This window comes from Haliaeetus leucocephalus, unplaced genomic scaffold (assembly GCF_000737465.1).
Source record: "Haliaeetus leucocephalus isolate CR32 unplaced genomic scaffold, Haliaeetus_leucocephalus-4.0 Scaffold110, whole genome shotgun sequence".
In the NCBI taxonomy this organism is placed as follows: domain Eukaryota; kingdom Metazoa; phylum Chordata; class Aves; order Accipitriformes; family Accipitridae; genus Haliaeetus; species Haliaeetus leucocephalus.
In genome coordinates this window covers 2,485,243-2,509,162 of record NW_010972546.1, presented here as the reverse complement: position 1 = coordinate 2,509,162, position 23,920 = coordinate 2,485,243, and the positions used below count along the sequence as shown (strand labels likewise).

Sequence of the window (23,920 nt, the reverse complement as noted above, 5' to 3'; positions counted from 1 at the left end):
ACCACATTTGTTGTCTACGATAGTGTCTAAAGACTGAAAACTTACGTGCATCCTGAATATATTGTCTGTAGACATCTGTATTCGTTTTGTTTCCTTAATTGGGTTTGGAGCTCAGAATATCAGCTCTACTGTCTAATGCTGTTATTAAAACTCTGTAGAGTTTTCTGCATACAAGACTTCTGTATGAACACGTGGAAAGTGTGCTCTCCATCCTCCAGCTAGCAGTGTTCTTCTTACCATTATCAGCTCCACTTGAAGCGGGACCCAATACAAAGGACAGCCCCAGTCAGGAATGCCGCCCAGCCACACAGGCCAGAGTACACACTGCTACTGTCCACTTTGTGAGTGATGTTGGGAAGGATTTAAGGAATAAACTTGTTAAGGATCTTCCCCAAGGCTGCAGAATAAGACAGCCTTTAAAGACAGGATTCCAAATACCCCAATTCTGGCACTAGATGCTTACCACGGTGTTTGGACCCTGTCTGCTGCTCTCTGTTAGCTGGACCTAACTCAGTTTGTAGTCTGTTCCCCTCCCTGGCCGCTGTTTTGTTCTCAAAGGTCCCATGTCTGCTGGGAACCTCCTCCAGAGCCGCGCATTCAACGCGCTCACTGCTTTAGCGAGTGTGCCTGCTTGCATCACACCAGAACGGTGCCAGGCATTTCATAATGCAGAGCATTGAGGTATCGTGACCCGTGAAGTTGGCCGACTGCTGTGGGGCCGCTTCTCTCGAGCCCTCTCTGTCCTCTGATGAAAGCACGCGTGTTTGCCAGGTGGAAGCTGACGTAACTTTTCGTGCTGCTGTGGGCTGAAAATACTGGCTGATCTTGAACTGTGTTAATAAATGACTGGGGATGGAGGGGGAAGGTTGCTTTACAGTGTGGTTTTGTTGACATAATTCCTGGGAGAGAGGGCATGAAATCTTTGCTGGAGAGGGAGTCGTCTTCTCCTAACAAAAGCATCGCTCGGGTATGACTGGAGTATGGTACTGATCTGGATCTAAGAAAATTCCATGCATGAGTGCCATGTTCTGTATGAACACAAACTGGTGAAGCTCACAGAGCTATACCTCTGAGACCAGAAAGGGTTTAAAGAAAAATAAATTAAATCAATGTATTTTTTTTTCTCCCCTTGCAGAGTAGACTGTTTTGCACTGAGTAGTGCCACGCCATCCGATCTCTTTGGGAGTCAAGGAGACTTTACCCAGGTTCTGTTGTCAAGAATGCCTCTTCTTGTTTCTCCATCTGTTTTTTTCCTTTGGGCTGTATTGTGTTTTCCCTTCAGCTGGTTGCTAGTGTATTGGGGCAGACATATCAGTTGTGTCACAACAAATGCAACATCCAGCTCTTCAATCCTTGTCCAGCTTGCCACCATCATGCTGTTTTTCTCTTGTCAATACACTCAAGAAACTTTCCCCAAGCATCTTTTTTTTTTCAATATTTAACAGGTGATGTTTTGAGGGAATAAGTGCTTCTGAGCCCTTGAAAAAGTGATCTAATCCATTTCTCTTACTTGCTCTGGACTTGCTAGTAAAGACCGAAAACCAGCACTTTTAAAAATGAGTGGGTGTGGATGATGAGGTCTCTGATGTGTTGCAGGGAAGTGGTTTGTTTTAGAGCCACAGTAAATGGACACAAATCATTCATGGCAATCAGTGACACTTCAAGAAATAACTTATTCTTACATCAGTAACCCACTTGTCAAGGCAAAACTAGGTGTGTGACATCTGTTCAACAGAGCTCTTTGCCTCTGCTTAAGAAGTAAAGGACAGCATGCTTCAAATGCAAGAATGGTTCTTGTAACCTGGCCTGACTCCAGAGCTGACCCTGCTTTGAGCTTGAGGTTGGACTAGGTGATCTCCTGAGGCCCCTTCTAACCTGAACTATTCTGTGATCTTATGATCTGTTGCATTTTAACTGGAAAGTTTGTGATGCATACTGTGGAAGACATTTTAAAGAGGCAGTAGGTTGTCCTTCACTTGGCAAGTTTGGCCAGGAACCAACTGTGTTTCCATTGTACACCCTTCAAAGGAAAAGGCAAGGCAGCTTGTAACAACTGCATCTGAAGGGTTCTGATAATGCGGGTACAGTATGGAACTTGGAATGACCAGCAAATCATTGCAGGCAGCCAGAGAGGCATTATAGGTTAGAAACTGTTAATTCTATCTGCCCCTATCCTAAATTGTGCAGTAGAGGATGCACATTAAGAGTGAACTTGAGAAGGCATTTTGTGCTGCTGATGTGAATCTACCATTGTGTGTAGTGCTTGCAAGATCTGGGGCCTAAAGTGATAAGAAAATTGCTGTTCAGTCTTACCTATGAATCATGAATGGAGCAGTGTCTGGGAGTGAATTGGTAGAAGAGAACATTATCCTATAGCTCGTATCTGGTACAGAGAAAGGGATGACTTTTTTTTTTCTCTGCACCTCCTCTGTTGTTCTTCAGAAGTGCATCTGTTACTCTCATCAGTATTGGTTGGTACTGCAGGTGCTAAGCATGACTGAAAATGAGATTATCCATGACAGGTGGGAGTCCTAACCTGCCTCATTCTTGGGAAACTGCAAAGATTCTGCTCTTCTACTTCTGTGGTGACCTGCAGTCCATGCTCCTGCTCAGTTTGCAGAACAGAAAGAACCAGTTAATGGAGTCTGCTCTGATTGTCTCTCTGGTTGATGAGGGACCTGCATGAGCACTACAGCTAGAAATTGCTGATGCCCTATGGATGGTTTTTTGTTTTCCTGCTGATCTTTTAGCTTAACAATTCAGCAGACCGAAGCAATTGTTTGTGCTGTCTATCCCATGAGAAAGGCAGGGTTGGAGCAGTGGAAAAAACGAGTGAGGGGTGTGATTAAAGACTTGCTAATGATTAGGAAATGTCTCTATGAACCATGGGCAGATAAGGGCAGAACAGCCTCATTCCTGCTGTTCTGTTGCCATGACGCAGGGATTTTGTCATTTTTCATCTACTGCTATTGTAATAATTGTCTAGGCTTTCTCTCTTCACCCCAGTAGTGTTACTGCAAAAATGAGGTGATGAAACTGGGAGAGAAACTAGAGGAGCAGCAGAATGTAATGGCATAAAGGAGGCTGGTCAAGTTTCCAAGAGATGAGCAACCTCACAGTACCATGCTTTGTGGGAATGCCCCTCAGGTGGCCCTCAGGTTTAAGCAATCACATGTATGTCACTGTTGTTCCTACTGACTTTTTTTTTTTACAGGGCTCTTTTTAATAAGACCTGAGGGATGTCCTGGGTCCAGTTTCCTGGAACTGCAGACAATTACATCTTGGTCATTGGCATAACTAGCATCAGCTTCATTGTTTTAATTTGTAAATGTGGACTGAAGATCTGCAATATTGTTCAGGGGCTCTGTGTCACCCTGAAGAAATGAAAAATACTTAGTTTTTCTTTAGATTAAGAAATGGGTTTGCCATTTTCTTTGAATCATCTGCTTCTACTGCAGTGAAATGTGACACTTTTTCTCTGGGACTGGCCTTCAGCATATTGTAGAGTAGGCAGCTGATGGATTTTTAAGGGCTTTGAAGCCAGGGTATTCCAGCTTGCTACCAGGCAAAATAAATAGCTGCAGATAACTTGGGAGCAGGATTTGCTCTCAGAAATAGCACTGGTTTAAAGCAAAAATCTTAATGGCAAGTTTCAGCACTACAGTACAGATGACTTACTGTAGCATGTGTGTACGCAGCTGTGAAGACAAGGTAGCAGAGTGGTGTTTGTGGGAATTGAATATGTCTGTGTATGCTTGCAGAATAAGGCTGGGTGGGTTTTTTGGTGGGTGGGTTTTTTGGTGGGTGGGGTTTTGTTTGTTTGTTTTCTTCTTGCAGCTCTGCCAACTAGCCCAACATACAGCCACTTCTGTAGTTTTGTAAAGTCTTCCTCTGTAGCTAGCCTGTGGCTGACTATATAGTAAAGCTGTAAGCTTTTGGACAGAGAAGCTGGCATAAGCACAGACAGTGCCTCATAATTAAGAAAAAAGCTGTCTCGGAATGATACCATGAAACTGATCCACAATTAACAGAGGATAGATACAGACCAGTTCTGCAAACCCACGTGAGATTCTTAATCTGATGCAGTAAACTCTAGTTGGTGTCTAGTAGTTAAACCATGCTGTCTCTTGCAGCTTCCTTGCTAATAAAGGTTAAGTAGTCAAAGCAACTCTGCTAATATTTGGCTTTTTAATGCAGATTACAACACAGCTTACACTCATACAGTTTTGTGGCATTTGCAGGGCAAAGATGGGGAGAGAATTGCAATAGGATTTTGTACAGCAAATACCCAGTTGCTCCATATAAGCACAAGAAGTCATGTCTGCAACCCATTCAACATGTGGGTCATCTGCCAGCTAGCTCCCTCACAATGTGTCTGACCGCTGTTGCTTACCTGTTGCAGATTGCTTCCCCCTGAGACTGTTGCATACTTTGCCCTCTTCACCTCTCTTTCTTTCCAATCAAAATTCCTGTCCTTCTAGAAAGCTGTGGTGGTTTAACACCACGAAGAGATGAACATTTTCTCCAACTTCAGTGTTCATGCTTAGCTTACAGCCACAGTTACTGCACAACCTTCCTAGGTAGGACGCAAGCCTTCCAACTCCTAAAATGTTTGAGGTTAACCCCAGCATTTCCCCTTCTCTCTCTTCAGTACTCTTCCAGACTATTCTACTTCTAGTACATGCTGCTGTTATTTGTTCCCCGATAGCTGTGTATAGATGCTTGCCTTGAGATAACTACATTGTCTCAGTGTCACTCCATCTTTCGTAATTAGGAGCATGCAATGGAAGTTCTAGATTGCTTCTGAAGTTACTGCAGAACAGCTGCCTGTAGCCCCAGGACTCGATCTAATTCAGTGGCTCTCTATGTCTTTCTGAGACAACTCTATTCCCACAGCATCTCTGAATAAATGTTTTTAGGAGTGCTTCTTAGAGAGCAAATTAATCTAACACAGCAGCCTCAGCATAGTATTTGTGTGGGCTGTTATGTTAAAGGGGGCTGCAAGGGAGGACAGAATGCATCTTGCTTTGCAGGGCCAGACAACCAAAATGTGCTTGGTCTCCTTTTGCTTGTTCACAAGAGCTCCCCTCTTCTTAGGCTGTGTTAACTTCAGCACCAGGGTAATAAAAACAAAGCATTATTTTTAGCGGACTAAATATTAGGTGCAAGTGCTTATGGTGACTAGAATGTGGTTTTTATTCTATGAGGAAAGATAGGGTGCTTCAGAAACATTGTCTGATGCCATTTGGAAATGGGATTAAATTGGAAGTTGCACTGCAGTCATGTCGGAGTTTTACAGAATAATTCTCTGAAAGCAGGAACACTGTTTAACATCTCTTGCCCTTTCTGTAACTTCTCCTTTTCTATTTTAACACTGGAATTGCATTTGAAAAGATGTTAGCAGCAAATTTGACTGCCAGTTCTTAAGCCTGCTTAACAACTTTCAGTAACAGAACTTACGTAGTCCAACCTGTTTCATTCTAGAGGCATACAGAGAATGCAACCTGCCTCCTCCTACTTTTTTCTGCAGAATAAATATTTTGTCTGTTGAGAGGGGGATGGACACAGACCAAATCTCTTTCTTCCTGCTCTAGGGAAAAAGGTTTTTATTTCTAAAGATGGCTAATTATTCCGTGGCATATTCTGTGCTTGCTTATAGGATGAATAACCCAGTTGATTACTAAGGGTTATTACCCAGAAGGTAGCACAAGAAATAACTGTGGGCTTTTAAACTGTTTCCCTCTGTGGGTCTCAAGTGGGGCACTTATTTCACGATGGCATGGGCAGTTAGTCTTACTGAGTCATTCAAATACTTCACTGTCCAGATACTCAGATGGAATCTGAGCTCTCCTTTTCTGTGTTGGTGCCTTTCTGCTTCGCAGCTCTTGCAGAAACCATACTAAGTGTGCTTTTGTGTTTCCTGCCACACTGACTGTGCTTGGGGAACAGTGACATGACCTCCAGTGACTCAGAATGCAGCATGAGCCACTGCTAGAGCTTCTCTGTCAGCAGCCAGGCCCCTCAAAAATCAAAACTGCTTGTTGACCTCTGGCTGATAACAAGACTCAGTTCTGATGTTTGACACATGCAGATAGGTTCACTGGCATGAAGTATTCTTTTAAATAATGTTTATTGCAGCTAAAAATAAAAGCATCTTTGATACCTATGACTTTGTTGCTGCATATCAGAAAGAAAAGGTACAGCCTTGAGATCAGAAATCATTTACTTATGTCAGTTTAGCATATACTCTTTAAAAGAAAGCCATCTTCAGGAAAGATGTGAAATTAGGAATTTTTTAAAAAATATTTTTCTCAAAAAAACCCCAACCAAACTGTCTAACCTTAGTCTTTGCTGTCTTGAACATCTTGCTCTGTAGGGTGTGAACCTGCTTCCAAGACACCTAGGTTCTGAAACAAAAAAAAACAAAACAATGATATAAATGTGTTCTTGTTTTGATAATACTGGTAACATTTTCTTTTCCCTTTAGAAAAAGGTATGGGGGACTAGAAGAAATGGTAGGTGTGTTACGCAGATCCCACAACAGCAAACCTGGGGTGCTGTGCAGTTAGAGACAAGTTGCCTTAGCTGAGTGTTCCCCTAGACATGGGGGGATGCTCAGAGCTGGCAGGTTTGGTAAAGGCACAGTGGTGGCTGGGACAAGCTGCAAGGATTACGCCTTTCCCTGCAGGCAAGGCTGGACTAAAATAGTGTTCAGGGCAGTGGAATGGGGTAGAAATTTTAAGCAACACAAATCGTTCTTGCTTATCAGGTGAGTATTCTAGCCTTATTTATAATGGGGAGAGAGAGCCCCAGCTTTGTATTCACTTTGGTCTTGCACTGAGCTTGGTGATTGGGAGTCTTCTGTAAGAACTGGACTCTGTTCCTGATTGCCTTTTTGTTTTTTTTCTCCCCCCCTCAATTCAGACTAGGTAGCCATGTCAGCCAAAGCCATCTCTGAGCAGACGGGGAAGGAGTTCTTGTATAAGTATATCTGCACATCCTCTGCCATCCAGAACCGTTTCAAGTATGCCCGAGTCACTCCAGTCACTGACTGGGCACGACTCACCCAGGACCACCCTTGGCTTCTGAGCGAGGTAAGGAAAGTGTCTGTAGTGGCTGAGCCCTTGACAAACCTCTGCCCACCCAGACTGCTCCCTGTCAGGCACAGCATGTCGTGCTGCAGCAGGTTGTGAGCAGAATTATGCTCTGGATCTTTCCTGAAGGACCGGTCGCTGCTGCTGCTCTGCAATATTCATTTGCAACACTGATGAAGAAACAAGCCTTGCTTCAAGGCTGTTGTATCACCTTCTAGGGGGGCTGATTATAAAACTCCTTTAAGGGCTGTGAAATACATGAGCAGAGATATCTGCAAACAAGAAGCTGCTAATAACCACACAGAAGGTAAACGAGGCTAATTCAGACAAAGCAAGAGTCTCTTGAGATGTCAGTCCCTGTTCTCAAACCCTTACTGTCTGAAATCATGGAGTGCTTTCTCTGCGGCTAGCTTTTATGTTCAGTTAGGATACTGCTAAGGTTTTCTGCATCCAAGCAAAATGTTAGGGAAAACTTCATTTTTTGCCTTTTCTGTGCAAGATCTTTTATATCTCTTTGTGTTTCATAGCCCTGCACTTTCTGTAGAGAAAACATATCCAGAGCTCTTTTTATTAGTTGTTCAAGCTGGCTCCTTTCCAGTGCTTAATTACATTAAGTCACTGGTTGGTAGAACATGAATGTTTCACAGTCCTTTACTGACTGACTGATAGAAGCCCCACACTAAGTAATTAAATGTTCCATGCTCAAGTGCATGAGTGAATTGCAAGAAGATATCAGCAGTGCTTCTAAAAAGACTTGCAGAAAGCCAGAAGGGAGGAAGGATGCTATCTATCCTTTAAGACAGAGTTCTATAATGCCAGAAAGGGCTACAGGATCCAGCAGAAAGACCACAATCAGCATTCTGTACTGTGACATGTTATGTTCTGACTCTACACTAAGTTGCTGAAGTTCCAGGACATATTAGCTGTACAGGAGAATGGACCCCATTTTTTTTTTAAAAAAAAAAAAAAAAAAAAAAAAATTGCAAGCCAGAGGTAAGTGTGTTACCTAGGAACACCTTTCCACAGGCATCTTATAAAGAGCCACTGTCAGCTGACTAAAATCTGCATGACCCCTGGCCCTAGCCAGTCTCATACACAAAGTATGTGGTGACAGCAGGAGCTTTTTTGTAAGCAGCTGGCTGCTTGCTGTGTTTAATGGTTTTTCCTTATGAGCCTCTGCTCACAGAGAAATATTAATTTAATAATGCATCTTACAAAGTTTGCAAAACTGACAGGATGCTGTATGCTTTTCAGTGTGATTTTTTTTTTTTACAGAAAGTGAGTACATGTACCCCATTTAACAGCTGCTTTGAAAGGGTTATCAAAGTTCATCAAAAAAAGCCAAAACAAACTATCACCTCAGTCTCTGATGTATACTCACATCTGAGTAGAAATAAGGCAGCTCTTCTCAAAGTACAGTGTAAAAAAACCTGCAGACATGTATCGGGAGATGGATTTGCCAAGAGATTAAAGAAATTCTGCAAGGATCTTTGCTGTACAGAATTTACTTAAGTTTTTGTTTCACTATCTGCAGAGAATTACTTGACCAAAATCACTTTCTAATGCTTCTTTCTTTTAATCTCTCTTGCACAATGTTGTAGCGTTTAGTGGTGAAGCCAGATCAGCTAATAAAGAGACGTGGGAAGCTTGGACTGGTTGGAATTAACCTCACTCTGGATCAGGTGAAGGTTTGGCTCAAACAACATCTGGGCCAAGAAACCACGGTGAGTGCCACCTTAGCAACAAAAACACAAGACTCTTTTTGGTGTGTCTTTTCTGCCTACTTGCATGATAGGAGCTGGTATGCAGGTATTCCTCTTGCTTATGGTGGTTTAAAATGCATGTTACACTGCTGCCAAAGCAAGTGAGAAACTGTCCCACGTGTAAAATTCCTGCTGGTAAATGAGCACTGATAAATGACACACCTTGATAGGGAGCACAGCTCGGTGCTCCCTATTACGATCCACCATCCACGTCTGTTGTGTAGGCCCTGTATGGTGGGAGCTCAGCAGGAATTAGTACCATTTTGAAAATCCCTTCCACTTGGGAGTCAGCAGTTGACAGCTCAAATGCTGTGTCTAGTTGGCATAGCTGCTTCACTTTAATACCCAAGGCAGATTTAACAAGTATAAAAGCTGTCATGAAATTGTCCTCTTATTGTAGCCAGCCCGTGTGTTTTGGCTGATGATTGAGTGTTACTTCAAGTCCTTATTTTAACTCAGTGCTGGCTTGTAATATTTATTCTTCTGGGAATGACACTGCAATGCTGATGATAAAGAAAAACCTGCCATCCCAGCTGCTCTGTTTCAGGAGCTGACAGAGTTCTGCTGCCTCAAGGAAACTGATGCCTTGGCCCTACTGTGATTGATTTGCTGCTGGCTCCAGCACCAAGCTGTGCAGCCGAGCCAGTGAGGCTTGCCTGAAGGCCATTATGAAACAGCAGGCAACTGCATCTTGTGTGCCTGCCCATCAGGAAAATGATGGATGTTGAAATCACTTCTTTAGCACAATACAACAACCACATCTAAAGGAAGGACTGTGCCAAGTACTTGTGACCAATGATGTTCGCTCCTGAAGCAGTGTCCTCAGGAGCAGGAGGTATCTCCTATGGCCTGTGCAGGAGTGTCCCTTGAGCCAGAAAACTTGCTTTTGGTAGCAGGAAAGCGCCTATGCAGGACAGTTCCTGGGACCTTGCTGTAGCTGACTGTCCCTGTAGGAAGACAAGAAAGGGTTCTCTTACTCTTCCATTCTCACTGACACCACTTCCAGGGCAAGTGCTGGGCAGAGGCTCTGCTCCTGCCACTCCCTGTCTAGCTCAGGAGTTCCCTCACTTCAGATTTTTTCAAAGCTCCAAAAGCACCTTGAAGCCATCACATTTCGCAGTGTGCTAAGCAGTGCTCTGTAAATGTGCTCTCTCTGGGACAGGAGATGAAGAGCAGCCATTCTGGTATAATTCTGATAGCCACCTGTCCTGTTAGGAAAGGGGAAGGTGACTGACTCCTGTAACCAATGAAGTTCAAATATGCTGGAGTGGTACAGCACCGTGTCTAGCAGGGACAGTGCTTGATGCTGTGCTGGAGAGGGAAGAGTATGGTTCTCTGGGAAACACAGTAGAGAGGTGCTTAGGAGGAAGTGGGTTTAGAGCAGTATTGATTAATTCTCGAAGCTTGCCTTATGCTGTCATAAATGTGGATATTGGGCAAGTGTTTATTGGTGTTCATCTTGTTTTCTGCCTACAGATTGCTAATGCTAAGGGAATCCTAAAGAATTTTCTGATTGAACCCTTCGTCCCTCACAAACAGGTTAGTATACCAAATAAAGTGTTAAGAAGTGCTTTTAAATCTCTTTTGACTTGCACGCAGCTTAGATGGATTGATATAATGGAGAAAGCAGAAGTTTGGGAGTGTGCTGTTAAGCTGACAGTGTCAATGCATGGTGGTCACAGCTGTGTGCAGGCACAATATCGGTCCATGTGAAGGGTTGTTAATAATCATGTTGGTTGCTGTTATTCTACTGGGGAGAGGTTACAGATTACATGAGAGGGACCAAGTTGGTTGGTCAAGGCAGCTCACTGCTGCTTGAGTCTGGTACTCCTGAGTGTGGATAACACACTGTTGATGTGAGATACCAGCACAAACTGAGGTGAAATATTCATACTCCACCATGGTTTGCGGGAAACCAAAGATATGGGTTCTTTCAGTGCACTCAAGGAAGGACCCTGGTTTGTGCTTCAGTTGTGTAAGATGGGAGCAGTTTTGTCCAGAAATCACTGGCACATTTCACCAGGCTGAAGTGCTCTGGGCCCTGTCGCTCTCCCTCCCAGGCCAGCACAGCCTGTACAACCCTGAGGAGTGTCTGGGTTGCTCCAGTGCTGCTTCTCCTTGGAAAGCTTAGTGGTGTGCTCAGTTGCCCCTTCCCTAGCATTGACACAAGAGCCTCTTCTTCAAGGTCTTCTCTGGGTGTGACTTGCTAATGCTTGTGCCTGTGTCTGTGGTGCAGGAGGAAGAGTTCTACGTGTGCATATATGCTGCCCGTGAGGGAGACTACGTACTCTTCCACCACGAAGGGGGTGTGGATGTGGGAGATGTTGATGCCAAAGCTCAGAAGTTGCTTGTGGCAGTGGATGAAAAGCTCAATGAATCGGATGTAAAGAAATACCTCCTGCAGTATGCACCAGCAAATAAAAAGGAGTAAGTACAAATGCCCAGTTCTGGGCATGGCCAGCCACCCAGAAACTCCTCTCCTTTATTTCAGTGCAACATCCCTTCATTCTCTTTCACCCTAAAGCTTGCTTTCCTACGCTTCTTGCTGCTCTCAAGAATATGCCATGCATCATAAATCCAAGTTCTTTGACCTTATCCAAGCCACTTGTAAAACTCAAAGTAAGCGTTCGTAGTGCTTTGAGCCTTCGCTTGACAGGAGGACTTCTCAGTCTACTGAAGTCTTGACCTCTGAGGTATTGGAGACACGTACTGAATTTTGATCCTTTGTGCCAGCATAAAGAATTTCTTTTATTTAGTAGAAATGGTGATAAGATGTGAATCTGATTGCTAATTCAGAAATGTACTCGCCCTTACTCTGGCCTAGTCTAAGAAGGTATTCTCTTGCTATTCCTGTGCTTACTGCAAGCTTATCTGTAGATCTCAAAACTTCTGCATCTCCTTTAATTAGATGCCTATACCTAGTTATCTTAATGAGTCATGATTTTTCCAAACATAACATAATCACTGATGGCATTGTTCAGCACTGAAAGGCTGAAGAAGCCTGTCACTAATGTAGTTTACTGCAGTCTCTTCCCTATCACAGCTAACAAAGCTTAGTTCTGACAAAGATGCATATGTGACAGTGAGACAATGATGCATTTCTGTCTCTTGGTGACATTAAACAGACTGAGTGTCTATGTGACAGTTGTGAGTAACTATGTTCTCAGCAGAGTTTGGTGGAGTGTAATTAAGATGAGTCATCAAGGTCTTCCTTTCCTTGAGTCATCACCTAGGCTTCTTCCAGAGAAGATGAATGAGAATGAAAGAAATTGATACAGAGTAGATTTGCAGATTGCCACTAATATAAATGAAGCAGAGCAGGCTGTGATTTATATTTGGCTGCTTTAATGAACTTGTGTTAAATTTTTTTACAGCATCTTGGCTAGCTTCATCTGTGGCCTGTTCAACCTTTATGAAGATCTATATTTCACGTACCTTGAGATCAATCCATTAGGTAATAGATATTCTTGGGAGCAGAACTTTCTGTGCTAGAATATTGAAATGTGTACTTTATCCTTCTCTGTTTTATGTAGTTTGCAACAATACTAGGTGATATATGCAAAAGAAGTACAAAAGTGGCTATGATGTGTCCTGGAGCTATTAGTTGAATGAATCCAAAATGAGGACTGCTTGCAAGTGTTCTCTGTTCTCTGGTGGAAATGAAAAATTCCATTGAAAGAGATGTTAAGTCAGAACTGAAGAACGTAAAAATTGCTCTGGTGGATCAGAACAAAACAGCACCTGAACCAGGGCCTGGTCCATGACCATGGTCACTAGTTAATTCTTAAGGGAACTCTCTGGGTTTGGTAAGTACAATTAAATGACGGATGTGGAGGAAGGGCAACAAAGGTGGCCTAGCTTTTGTAATGATCTCTTTATGGTGTCAAATTTTATGAGTAAATCTGTAATGCATGTCTCTGTATAAAACAGAGCTAATTCTAATTTATTTTTTTAAATGCAGTGGTGACTAATGATGGTGTCTACATCCTTGATTTGGCTGCGAAGATTGATGCAACTGCTGACTACATCTGCAAAGTGAAATGGGGGGATGTGGAGTTCCCCCCTCCCTTTGGGAGGGAAGCTTACCCAGAGGCAAGTAACAACCCACTCTGGCCCAAATCCCTCTCTTATGGAGACAAGATTAATTCCTCATTGCCTGTATGTCCATGGCATTGAGGTTTTCCTCTCTTGTGGGCTTTGTTGCTCTGTTTCAAGTACCTTGGCATTACTCTCTATGATAAGAGCTTGTGCAACCTATGTACAGACTGCTGTAGTACTAGGACTTCTCATAATAGCACTCTGGACTGCAATTGCTTTCCATCTTTGCTTGGGTGTTGTTTCAGTTCTTTAATTCAGAATTGACTTTAAATGGAGGCTTATATTTAACTTCATTCAGCTATGTGCCAAAGCTCTGTACTTCTACAGTCTTCCTTATATGGTTCTTGCCTCCATTGCTCCCCTGTCGGCATCATTTATTTTTTGTTGAAGCACTGGTTATTGACAGCCTCATGGCGGCTGATGCTCCCTCGGTGTTTCAGTTACAGTTTCTGAGAGTAGAGTAGCAGTTGTGTGCAAAATCTGCTTGTGAGTATGAATCCAGAGAAAATAATTGCCATATTTCAAACTTCAAAGTAAAAATAAGATGTTAATACACCTGTTTTCCTGAAAAGTGATGACCAAGAAGAGGCCTGCAGGCAAACTTACTGTTTTAAAGTTAGAAATGCCTGTTCCCTCTCAGAATTCCCTGGGTTTGTACTACTCGTCGCATAAACACTGCTTCATACATAGCTTCCCAGCAGCTTCAAAAACTGTTGGAAGTAGAGCTCTCTCCTTAATTGTTCTGTTACTTATTTCAGGTGACTGTTCTGCTGTCTCCAAAAGGATTTCTGTCCTGACTTTTTCATTTTAATAATTATAATTATGTTTCAGTTGGGGAAAGTTTTTGTAACATGGCCAGGAAATCCATTTAGCTATTTCTCTCCATGTAGCTTGCTGGATGCCAACACTTAACTCAATTTGCTCTTAAAAGGATTAGTTCAGTTTTGTCTCTGAATCATCCCTCTGCAAGTCACTGTGAAGGTTGTTATGGCAGTGCCTTTGCTGAGAATTTTAATGAACTCCCAGTGAAGTGCTTCTCAACAGGCAAGCACACTGTGATACAGGAACACCATGTTGAGCCAAATTACAGCTCGGCAATTACATTCTTGGCTGCAGCACTGCCAGAGTGTGTGTAGCCATGGGTGTGTTGATTTTAAATTTCCTCTGGTCTCAGTCTGCAGACAAGGTCAGAACAAGACTTTTCAGTTCAGAGGCATTTGATTCTGTGACTGTCATATGTGGAACCAGGAAACCTGGGAGCTTCCCAGGACTGGCTGAGTAGTGGAGGAAAAGACCACTGTTCATGGAAAGGCCAGTGTAGCACAGCTTAGTGTAACACAACCAACAGTCAGCTGCATTTCTGAAGTTTTTAATGTGCAAACAGGAGAAATCTGCTTCTGGATCTGCACTCTACAAATAAAGTAATATCAAATTTATTTATAGCAATCACTTGTGACTTCACCTGGGACAAGCAAGAGACAAGCCAGCAGGCTTTATAAAGACAATGTATTCTTTGGAGGGTATGATTTATTTTTTTTTCCAAGTAAGAATCAAAATTTGAGCATATGCTCAGGTTGATCCCCTTTGAATTTGCTACAGAGAGAATAGTGCAAGCTCTCTATATCCAGTCTAATTTCAGTGTTCTGTCTTGAAGAACGTGTAACACAAATCAGTCCTGGCCCCTGAGAGATGAAGCTGGGTCTCTGTCCCTTACAAAAATGGTGTTCGTAGTTCTGCTTTCCCCTCAGTTGCAGTTGAGAGGAGATGGGGGAGATCTGCATGTCCAAACAGCACTACAAACCCTCTGATTTGGAAAAGGAGGGTGCAGAAGGAAGCTTAAATTGTGTGCTGCTCTGTCTGCAGGAAGCCTACATTGCTGACCTGGATGCAAAGAGTGGAGCCAGCTTGAAACTTACTATTCTCAACCCCAAAGGCAGGATCTGGACCATGGTGGCTGGTGGTGGTGCCTCTGTGGTTTACAGGTAACAGGAACAAGGTTTCCACAGAGGGAGGGTGGATTTACAGTGCTCTAAGAAAACAATTGATGCAGCCTCTGGAAAGGAGACTCTTCTAAGGTGATCTTTCCCATGCCATGACTGCTTGGGACCTCTTCAAAATGAAGATGCTCTGCAGATTTCTTACCAAGATGTGGAACATAGTGTCCCTTGGAGATAATTTAATTCTGGGAGGTTGAGATACAGTTTCTTTTTGACTTGGAAAGGAACAGCTAGCTGAAAGCTGTTTATGGTAATATCATTGCTATGGTAGTTACTGAGTTCCCATCATATCTAGGAAGTGTAACAAGATTTAATCATGACTGGCACCAAGAGGAGAGCAGCTTTGTCTTCAGCAGACAGCACGATCTCTCTGTTACAAGTCCCACTTTCCCAGAAATTTGGAATGCTTTAAGACCTTTAGTTATAATTTGAGTCACTATAATCTCTTAAATAACTTTTTATTTTTACAGTGACACCATTTGTGACCTGGGGGGTGTGAATGAACTGGCTAATTATGGGGAATACTCAGGAGCCCCAAGTGAGCAACAGACCTATGACTATGCTAAGACTATTCTCTCTCTCATGACACGAGAGAAGCACCCTGAAGGTAAGGGGAGCCACTGCAATTGCAAAGCTGCTCAGCTGTGAAGCTGTGTGTGGGGAAAAAAACCTGAACAAATCTGGGCTGTTACTATGCTTAGACCTCCCTGGCAGAGCTTTTAATGTACTGCTGCCATCCAAGTGAAACAGTGATGGATTTCTGTCAGAGAAATCTTGCTTCAGAGACAGGACTTGCGGCTTTCCATGTAGCAAAGAGCAAATGTGGCTCGAGAGATTCTTATCAGAAAAATTCTTGCTTGATACAAAGCTCTTATCTTCCAGGCTCTGCTAAACACAACTTCTGCAGACTATTGGCTAGTCTGAACTGCAGCATTGTTTCACTTTATATCCTAAACTGCTTCATGTACACTGTGTTCTTAATACAGTTTTATTTATGCATGTTTCTTCCCTCAGGTAAAATCCTGATCATTGGAGGCAGCATTGCTAACTTCACCAATGTAGCAGCCACTTTTAAAGTAAGTACTATTCGAAATTATCAGCAAATGCCCACAGTCATCAACCCTAAGCCATTCTCTCCAGTTCAGTGTTGCGCTGAGGCTGACAGTGCATCTTTTCCAGGAGTTCCTGTGATGATGGGACAGGGTAAACATTGGGCTGCTGAACTCACCTGTCCTGTATGTCTCTTTTAGGGCATTGTGAGGGCAATTAAGGATTACCAAGGCCCTCTGAAGGAGCATGAAGTGAGGATCTTTGTGCGAAGAGGAGGCCCGAACTACCAGGAAGGATTACGTGTCATGGGAGAAGTTGGTAAAGACCAACCATTTCCTTAAGTTTTCTTGTGTCTTGTTTCTTCCACCTGCTTTCTGCTGAGCCTCTTCAGGGCTGAATGCTTCACTTTGGCAGAAGCTCATCTTGTTCCTTTTTCTGCCCACGGCTGACAGTTCTTCTGTGTGTACACAGGGAAGACGACTGGGATCCCCATCCATGTCTTTGGCACGGAGACTCACATGACTGCGATTGTGGGCATGGCGCTCGGCCATCGGCCTATCCCCAACCAACCACCTGCTGCAGCCCACACCGCCAACTTCCTCCTCAATGCCAGCGGCAGCCCTTCGGTGAGTTCCTTCCCCTCTGTGAAAGGGAACGCTTGTGAAGAGCCTCCTGAAGGCAGCGTCCCCTGTCTGAACAGGTTGGAAACAGATCTTGGCCCCCACTGTATTTGTACAAAGCTCTACGAAAACTGAAGTGACTCTGCCTGCATGGTTTATCAGAAGGGGCCCTTCCAATGTCCATCTTGGTTGTGCAGAAAATGTGACCCCCTCAAAACCAATGTGACTCTTGCATCTACTGGGAACTTGGTCGTTTAGTTTTCCCTCACTTGACTGAAATGGTCCTACCTCAAAATTAACTTTCTCTGGTTTTCTTTGTAGACTAGCATAGCCAAAGTGGCCACCTCCTCCTATGTGCTCCAGGCCTTATCTGGCACGCTGTCCCTTACTGACTTGGCTTCTGAATCTTTCAGACTCCAGCACCAAGCAGAACAGCTTCCTTCTCAGAGTCCAAACCAGATGATATTGCTCCAGCCAAGAAGGCAAAACCAACAGCACCTCTTGGTAAGTTCAGCATTGGAAATGATCGCTAGCAGTTCTCTTGTGCTCCAAAAGGCAGAATGTGGACTAGACTAATGGTTTTTGTGGATATGAAGGGAAGCAATTTTGTGGTACCTGTCTATCTTCTGTTTTGAATTTAGTTAAGTGCTTTTAGAATGTTGTCACTTGTGCTGTTAGCTTATACACAAGGTGAGTCAGAGTTGCCTTAGTCTGGGATGTCCCTTTGAAGGGAAACAGCACAGTCTGAGAACTCCAGCATTCCCATGTCCCCTTATGTGAGATCAGCAGACAACAGGTTAGAGTATCTGTGCTGTGGTTGCTGAACTGAGGCCTGCTTTCCAGTTAAGTACCTGGGGGGTGTTCCCATGGGATGCTGCTGGAACAGTGTAGGTATTCAGAAAGTCCTTCTTGGTATATGCTGCAGTTTCCTGGATGAATACTCTACAGTCAGTTCAGTAGGAGTTGTGATGTAGTCCTCACACATTTAGGGTTGGAGATTACTCTGTGGTGTGTTTTTTGTTTTGTTTTTCAGGTGGTTTAGTTTTTTTTTTTACTGAAGTTTGTAGGAAGCTTCTTTAGCGTGGTGATATGCAAGACCTTTGGCAGCTTTTTTGTTGTATCTGTTAAAGCCTTATTGGGTCAGAGTGTGTTGTATTGGGGGGGGAAACAAAAGCAGAGTTGCACAGGTACAGAATGTCATAATGTCCTGGTCCTCCTCCCCTGAATGTGAGGAGATACTGGCCTCATTTACAACAGTATGACATGATGACAAGATTCAGATCCGATTCTGGTGAAACGCATCACAAAACCCACTACTGCTCTCTTAATCATTGCACACAGAATTTCGCATGAGCAATGCTTCAAAAAGATGCTGAAAATACGTGAGCCATGGAGCTTGCACTGCAAGGAACTCCCACCTGAACCTGAAATGTGTTTGTGCTGGGATAAGCAAAAAGCTTCTAGATGGCAAAATGCAAAATTTGATGTCCAGTTATTTGGAGAGGAAGTACAGTGGAGAGTGCTCCAGTCTGCTTGTTTTTTAACAAAAGCAAAACCCAAAAGGCCTGAGTGCTGTGGGGAGGAGGGAAGCTGCAGCACCCCACTGCAGGTGCCCTGCTGTTGGGATGACAGCAGCCAACTCTGTCATACTGTTGCATGAGTTATTCTCTCTTTAACAGATTCAATCCCAGCTTCAAGACCTGGTTCAGGTAGGACACACGTGACTAGCTGAATGTGCCTGGCCTTGCTGGCAGCTGACTTTTTTAGTTCTTGGTTTTGTTGCTGTTTTTTCTCTCCAAAAGTTTGCAGTGTTGTCTGGTCCTTCCCTTCCCTCCTGCCCAGCATATTTAGCTATCACCATATGAACTTTTCATCTGTTTTTTCAAGTGCAGATCACATATTCCTTTGCATTAAAACTTACTATTTCTGGGGGAGAGAGGGACAGGTCTCAAACAAACTTTAATCTTTCTTCTCTTCCCCCCAACAATTATTAAAGAAAAACAGACCTAAGCATATTGTGCAAAGCTCTGCTCTCTGCTTTCAGAAAGAAGGAATCACTAACCATGCCTAATGACTGGCATTTTGTTTCAAAGGGGAACAAAATAGTGCAGGTGCTGTGCTTATGAGCCTTGAAGGACACAGGAAAGTCACGGAATGAACTAAATGTTCTTGTTGCCTTATCAGTTCAGCAAACCATTAAAGCTTGATCTCAGTGAAGTTATGGGGACTTTAAGCACCCTATTGAGCTCTGTGCTGGGTGAGAATAAACTGCTGAATCAGGGTCAAAGTAGAGTTTCAAGACATCACACCTATCACAAAAGGAGGGATAGTAGAAGGGGAACTCTCAGATTCTTCCTTGTGTGGTCTCGGACAAACAGCATTACCTTTCTGGGCCTGCATTTTCCTGTTTCTATGAATACTAATATTATGCCCTTGCAGCCACCTGCAAGATAAACAGAATTTTTCAGGGTAGGCAGTTTCCTAATAAAAGTCATGTGGCAGTGCATCTAAACTGTGAACATGTACGGTTGGAGAATAGTGACTGATTTCTTGTTAAAGCCAGAAGAACTGTTGAATCCCTAATGCTGTATACCTTTGATTCAAAGCCATAAAGGAATTAGTGGTAGACTGAGTTGGCATCAGCAGTTGGATCAGCTCTGAGTTCTTAAGAGTTTTTACATTAATTCTGCATGGAGTCAAAGGGAGAAACTCAACGTTTTGCTGTGACAAGTGGTGTAATTATACTTCAAGCAAACAGTCCATCCTCACTAGCTGAACTGTTGTACTGTCACATGTGACACTGTCCCCTGAAGCCAAGTTCTGGGCCATATATATATTCTTGGAGCCATCAGGTTTGTGATGATCAGAATCCAACAAAAAAAAGAAAACAAAAGCTGAGTATGTAGAGCTCCTTTGCTTTCTTTGTCCCTTCCATTTCCTGCCTTTCTTTTTATTTCCTATCATCCTACTGTAATGCCCTGACAAACTCAGGAGGCAAACCTCCTGTGGTTCTCCCAGGCTGTATGCCATATGCAAATAAATAAATAAAATTCAAAGTTCCTTTCCTCTTCAGCTTTGCACAATAAAACTGAGAGGAACATGAATGGCCCATGTGAGAAGAGGAAGAGGCAGTTTTCACTTCTTATCTCTCCTCTCCTGCACCAGCTTCCCCCTGCCCCCATCCCTGTGATTAAGCACTTGCCCATTTTGTGAAACCCATAAACCTGGCTATTGTGTTCAGAATCCTGGGAAGGGGGATGCTGCTTCATCGACAGTTTCTTCCTTAATTTGGACAGTGTGGCTACTACATCGTGCAGTTCACCTGTTGGGTTCAGTTTGGAGGGGGGGAATACGCTCCTCTGGGAGACTTTCAAGAGACATTTGGCAAAGTTGCAGCTTTTCTCTTGCACAGATGTACGTTTTGAATGTGTTTTGGTTTTTTCCCCTCTCTCTTGAGCAGGTAAAGCTACAACCCTGTTCAGCCGTCACACCAAAGCTATCATCTGGGGGATGCAGACACGGGCTGTGCAAGGAATGCTGGACTTTGATTATATTTGCTCCCGGGATGAACCTTCAGTAGCTGCCATGGTTTATCCATTCACGTAAGTAGCCTGTGTTGACTGTTATTTTTCTGAATGCTTCCCTCAGATTCTTCTGTTAGCTTCCTCCTTTTCCACTCTCTGCTGTTCTTTAGTGTAGCTCTGCCCTAGTCTACATCTGTGCTTTAACACCTCCTATGCTCCTTTCCACCATCAGGTTGGCTTTGCAGACTGCTTCCTGTTTACCTCAACCATTGATTTCAGGCTGCTCCGTTGAAACAGCTTAATGTTAGCTGCAGAATTTAAGTCCCGCTTCATGCTCTTTCAAAGGGTGTCCAAATTTTGTTCCTTCGTTCAGCAAGTGAGGAAGGCACAACTAGTTGGGCTTTCTTGAACAGCCTACTGGCTTAGCAGAGGCAGTAAGGCTGTGTTAAGGTTTCTTCCACGCATCTACTGTTTGCTGCATGCTTGTCTGAGACATCCTGATTTGTGTCTGCAGCAGCTGGAATTTTCCCCTCCAAATACTAGCCAGAACTGGAGCAGCTCTGCTAATAGACTAAAGCAGTTTTTCTGTCATGTTGCCAAACAAAATTAAAAAAAAAAAAATCCCGTTTATTTTGTTCATACTCTTTCCTATAGTGGCAGTAGTTTCTTAGCAGGCAGGAAGTGTGCAGATCCTTCAGTGGGACAGAGTTCTCTTCTGTTATTCACCCTCTTTTACCTTATCCCCACAGCTAACAGGGATGAGAGGGGCTATTGGGTGTTTCAAATTGCTCTCAGGAGGAACCTCCAGAGCACAGCTGTGCATAAGCTCTTTTGTTATTGTACCTTGTGAGTGGGGGGGGGGGGGGGGTCTCCCTGTCAAACAGGGCAAGTAGCGAGAAGGAAAGGAGTGGCTGTCTGGCCTGCTGCTGAGACAGTGAGATGGGAGCCCATACAAAGGTAGGAGGTTTGTTTCATTTCTGTGGTATTTACAGACATCCAGGATAGCTGATGTCTAATCAACCTCTGTCTTGCAGAGAATTTTGCCTCTTGACAATTAAGTACCTTGTACTGTTAGTCTGTGATGACAGTTGCAGCTCTGTAATAACTTCTCAGCAAGTGCAAACCTCAGGGTACTAAAACTTGAGTGCAGGCATAGCCACATCTATAGATGAGTGGCAACCCCTTGCAGTGGCGCAGTTCTTTAATGAAGAAAAAGCAATAGGGATTAAAAGGTTAAGGCTACCTATAATTAATTTTCTGATTCTCTTGACCTTTTGGAGGAAGCCAGGCTGGCAAAACCTGGAATGTTCTGTTACAAATGTACCAATATGGGAATGCAGCCAATATCTCTACACTCTTAAATGATTGAACAGTATAGACTTCAATGAAGTTCCAGTCAGAGCATCTACCATATATAAAAGACAACACATAGAATGAAAGTTTCCTAGGTGCATGTCCTTCAGCATGTGTAGGGCAGGGTGGGTAGAGTCTCACTGTAGCAGAATTGGAAAGCTGACTGGCCCTCACATTGCTGTCCTTGCTGTTCACCACAGATACTGGTTTCCTGTCCCCCCAGTCCAGTATTTGTTCCAGTCCAGTAATGCAGCTTTGCATGCATCTCATTCATTACTCTTTCTGTGCCTCATTCTGTCTTCCAGCTTGGAGTAGAATTGAGGTTCTGGTAACTTCACTGTGGGAGAGCTTATTCATCTTGCTGGATGCCTCTGTCCCTATTAGCCCGTCTCCTTCCATATGCTGCTCTGTTCTATACTCTGAAGAACCTTCTGCTGTTAGTATGGTCCCTCCTCATGTATGCTCACTTGCTAGTGAGTGTCTCACAGTCAGTCTTGGTGTCTGAGAATTGGGGTTTGCAAACTCCTCTGTCTGCATGCACTGTATCCCTTTGTCTTTCCAGTACCCTTAAGGGTTGGGACTTTTTCATCTTTTCCTCCATAGTGGTGACCACAGGCAGAAGTTCTATTGGGGCCACAAAGAAATCCTGATCCCAGTCTACAAGAACATGTCAGATGCCATGAGGAAGCACCCAGAGGTGGATGTTCTCATCAACTTTGCATCTCTGCGCTCTGCTTATGACAGCACCGTTGAAACCATGAATTACCCACAGGTGAGGGGGGGATCTAGAAGCAGCCCAAGAAAAGAAGGAAGATCTTGTCAGCAGGGTACCAGTGTTTCTTAAACTGTGATGGCATTAGCAAATTGTCTTGGTTTTCCAACTTGGCAGATAAATACCTCAATTCTAACTCCTTATAGACTCTGAGGAGGACACTGGGGTTGCATAGCAAATTTGAACGCTGGACTTGGAATTTGTGTACAAGGAACTGGGCACCTCTTGGTTAAGAGTAATTACTATGGGTTGGCTAAAACATAGTGCTGCTTTAATGTGCAAGGGGGAGGAAAAAGATTCTCTGAACACTGCATTGAGACTGCTGTGAAGATCACAGTAGACTGTGGATCCATGCACTGGGCCTTCTAGTATGAGAGTGCACAGTGTGACCTCCTAGAGGCCTGATAAGGCAGAGGCTGATCATTCCCCCTGAGCAGCTGTTTGCCTTCTCTGTCCTGCAGTTTGTTAGGGTGGTGACACTGAGGGTTGCTAATGGTTTTCTTTTTATCTTGATGCAGATTCGCACCATTGCCATTATTGCCGAGGGCATTCCAGAGGCCCTGACCCGCAAACTGATCAAGACAGCTGATAAAAAAGGAGTCACTATCATTGGGCCTGCAACTGTAAGTACTGATCACCTTTTTCTTTTCTTGTCCATCTGTCTTAATCTTCAGATCAGCTTTCTCTGAAGGATAAAGTATATCCTACAATCCATTTTGTCTTTAGTCATATCAAGTGCATGTTAGTTTCTCACTTTAAGGTCACATTACTGTCTTCTGTTGTTTGTATAAATACTGACAAGACTGTCTTATGGAAATGTTCTTAAGTTTCATGTATATTTTAAAGGGCTTTACATCTTTCTCTAATTTTCTTGTAGGTTGGTGGGATCAAACCAGGTTGCTTTAAAATAGGCAACACAGGAGGCATGCTGGATAATATTTTAGCATCAAAACTGTACCGTCCTGGCAGTGTGGCTTATGTTTCACGGTCTGGAGGAATGTCCAATGAGCTCAACAACATCATTTCCCGAACCACTGATGGGGTCTATGAAGGGGTGGCCATTGGAGGAGACAGGTAGGAGTCTGCATCTTCAACAAAGACACCATTTTTTCAAGTTGGTTAACAAAAGAATTGTTAGTAATTTGGAGGAAGAAAGGCAGGTTGGCGTTAATTTTTCTTCTTTCAGAGAAGTTTATGAAACAAACTTATACCACTTTCCCTGTATTCTACCCAGATATCCTGGTTCAACTTTTATGGATCATGTCTTGCGTTATGAGGATACTCCAGGAGTGAAAATGATTGTAGTACTTGGAGAGGTGAGTGAGACCAGTTCACTCCTATCTAAGAAATACCTAAGTGTTTTGTCTTGGGAACACCTGACCTGGCTGCAAGGATGCTAAATAACAGCTGCAGATAAGTGGAAGCTATTTATACTGTTGTTGAATGTCTGATTTTTTTTCATGCTTCTTTAATCTAAAGAAATTGAGTGTATTCCACAGACAAGCATAGTCTTTCCTACATTAAAAAAAAAGTCAAATAAAGAGGCTTTGTTCTGAGACTTCAGCTGTTACTCATTGTGTTGTGGTTTAACCCCAGCCAGCAACTAATCACCATGCAGCTGCTCACTCACTCCCCCCTGCCCAGTGGGA

The 23,920-nt window shown here is 43.4% G+C and overlaps 1 protein-coding gene across 3 annotated transcripts in view; it reads left to right on the top strand.

Annotated features, from left to right (window-relative positions):
* The first annotated feature begins 6,919 nt into the window (after positions 1-6,919).
* The window catches only part of ACLY (ATP citrate lyase), a 22,964-nt gene continuing 5,963 nt past the window's right edge, over positions 6,920-23,920 (top strand). Inside the window, exons 1-18 of one of the 3 annotated variants that reach the window (XM_010585592.1) lie at positions 6,920-7,094; positions 8,696-8,818; positions 10,334-10,396; positions 11,094-11,284; positions 12,232-12,311; positions 12,819-12,949; positions 14,819-14,937; positions 15,423-15,559; positions 15,967-16,028; positions 16,203-16,320; positions 16,474-16,628; positions 17,036-17,126; positions 18,302-18,331; positions 20,083-20,224; positions 22,103-22,271; positions 22,790-22,894; positions 23,149-23,345; positions 23,506-23,587. In XM_010585592.1, coding sequence (XP_010583894.1) covers positions 6,936-7,094; positions 8,696-8,818; positions 10,334-10,396; positions 11,094-11,284; positions 12,232-12,311; positions 12,819-12,949; positions 14,819-14,937; positions 15,423-15,559; positions 15,967-16,028; positions 16,203-16,320; positions 16,474-16,628; positions 17,036-17,126; positions 18,302-18,331; positions 20,083-20,224; positions 22,103-22,271; positions 22,790-22,894; positions 23,149-23,345; positions 23,506-23,587 — 2,154 coding nt within the window. In that variant the 5' untranslated portion in view covers positions 6,920-6,935. Of the gene's footprint in view, positions 7,095-8,695; positions 8,819-10,333; positions 10,397-11,093; positions 11,285-12,231; positions 12,312-12,818; positions 12,950-14,818; positions 14,938-15,422; positions 15,560-15,966; positions 16,029-16,202; positions 16,321-16,473; positions 16,629-17,035; positions 17,127-18,301; positions 18,332-20,082; positions 20,225-22,102; positions 22,272-22,789; positions 22,895-23,148; positions 23,346-23,505; positions 23,588-23,920 lie in introns of those variants that run through there. The other 2 variants (XM_010585593.1, XM_010585594.1) reach the window with 2 other exon arrangements.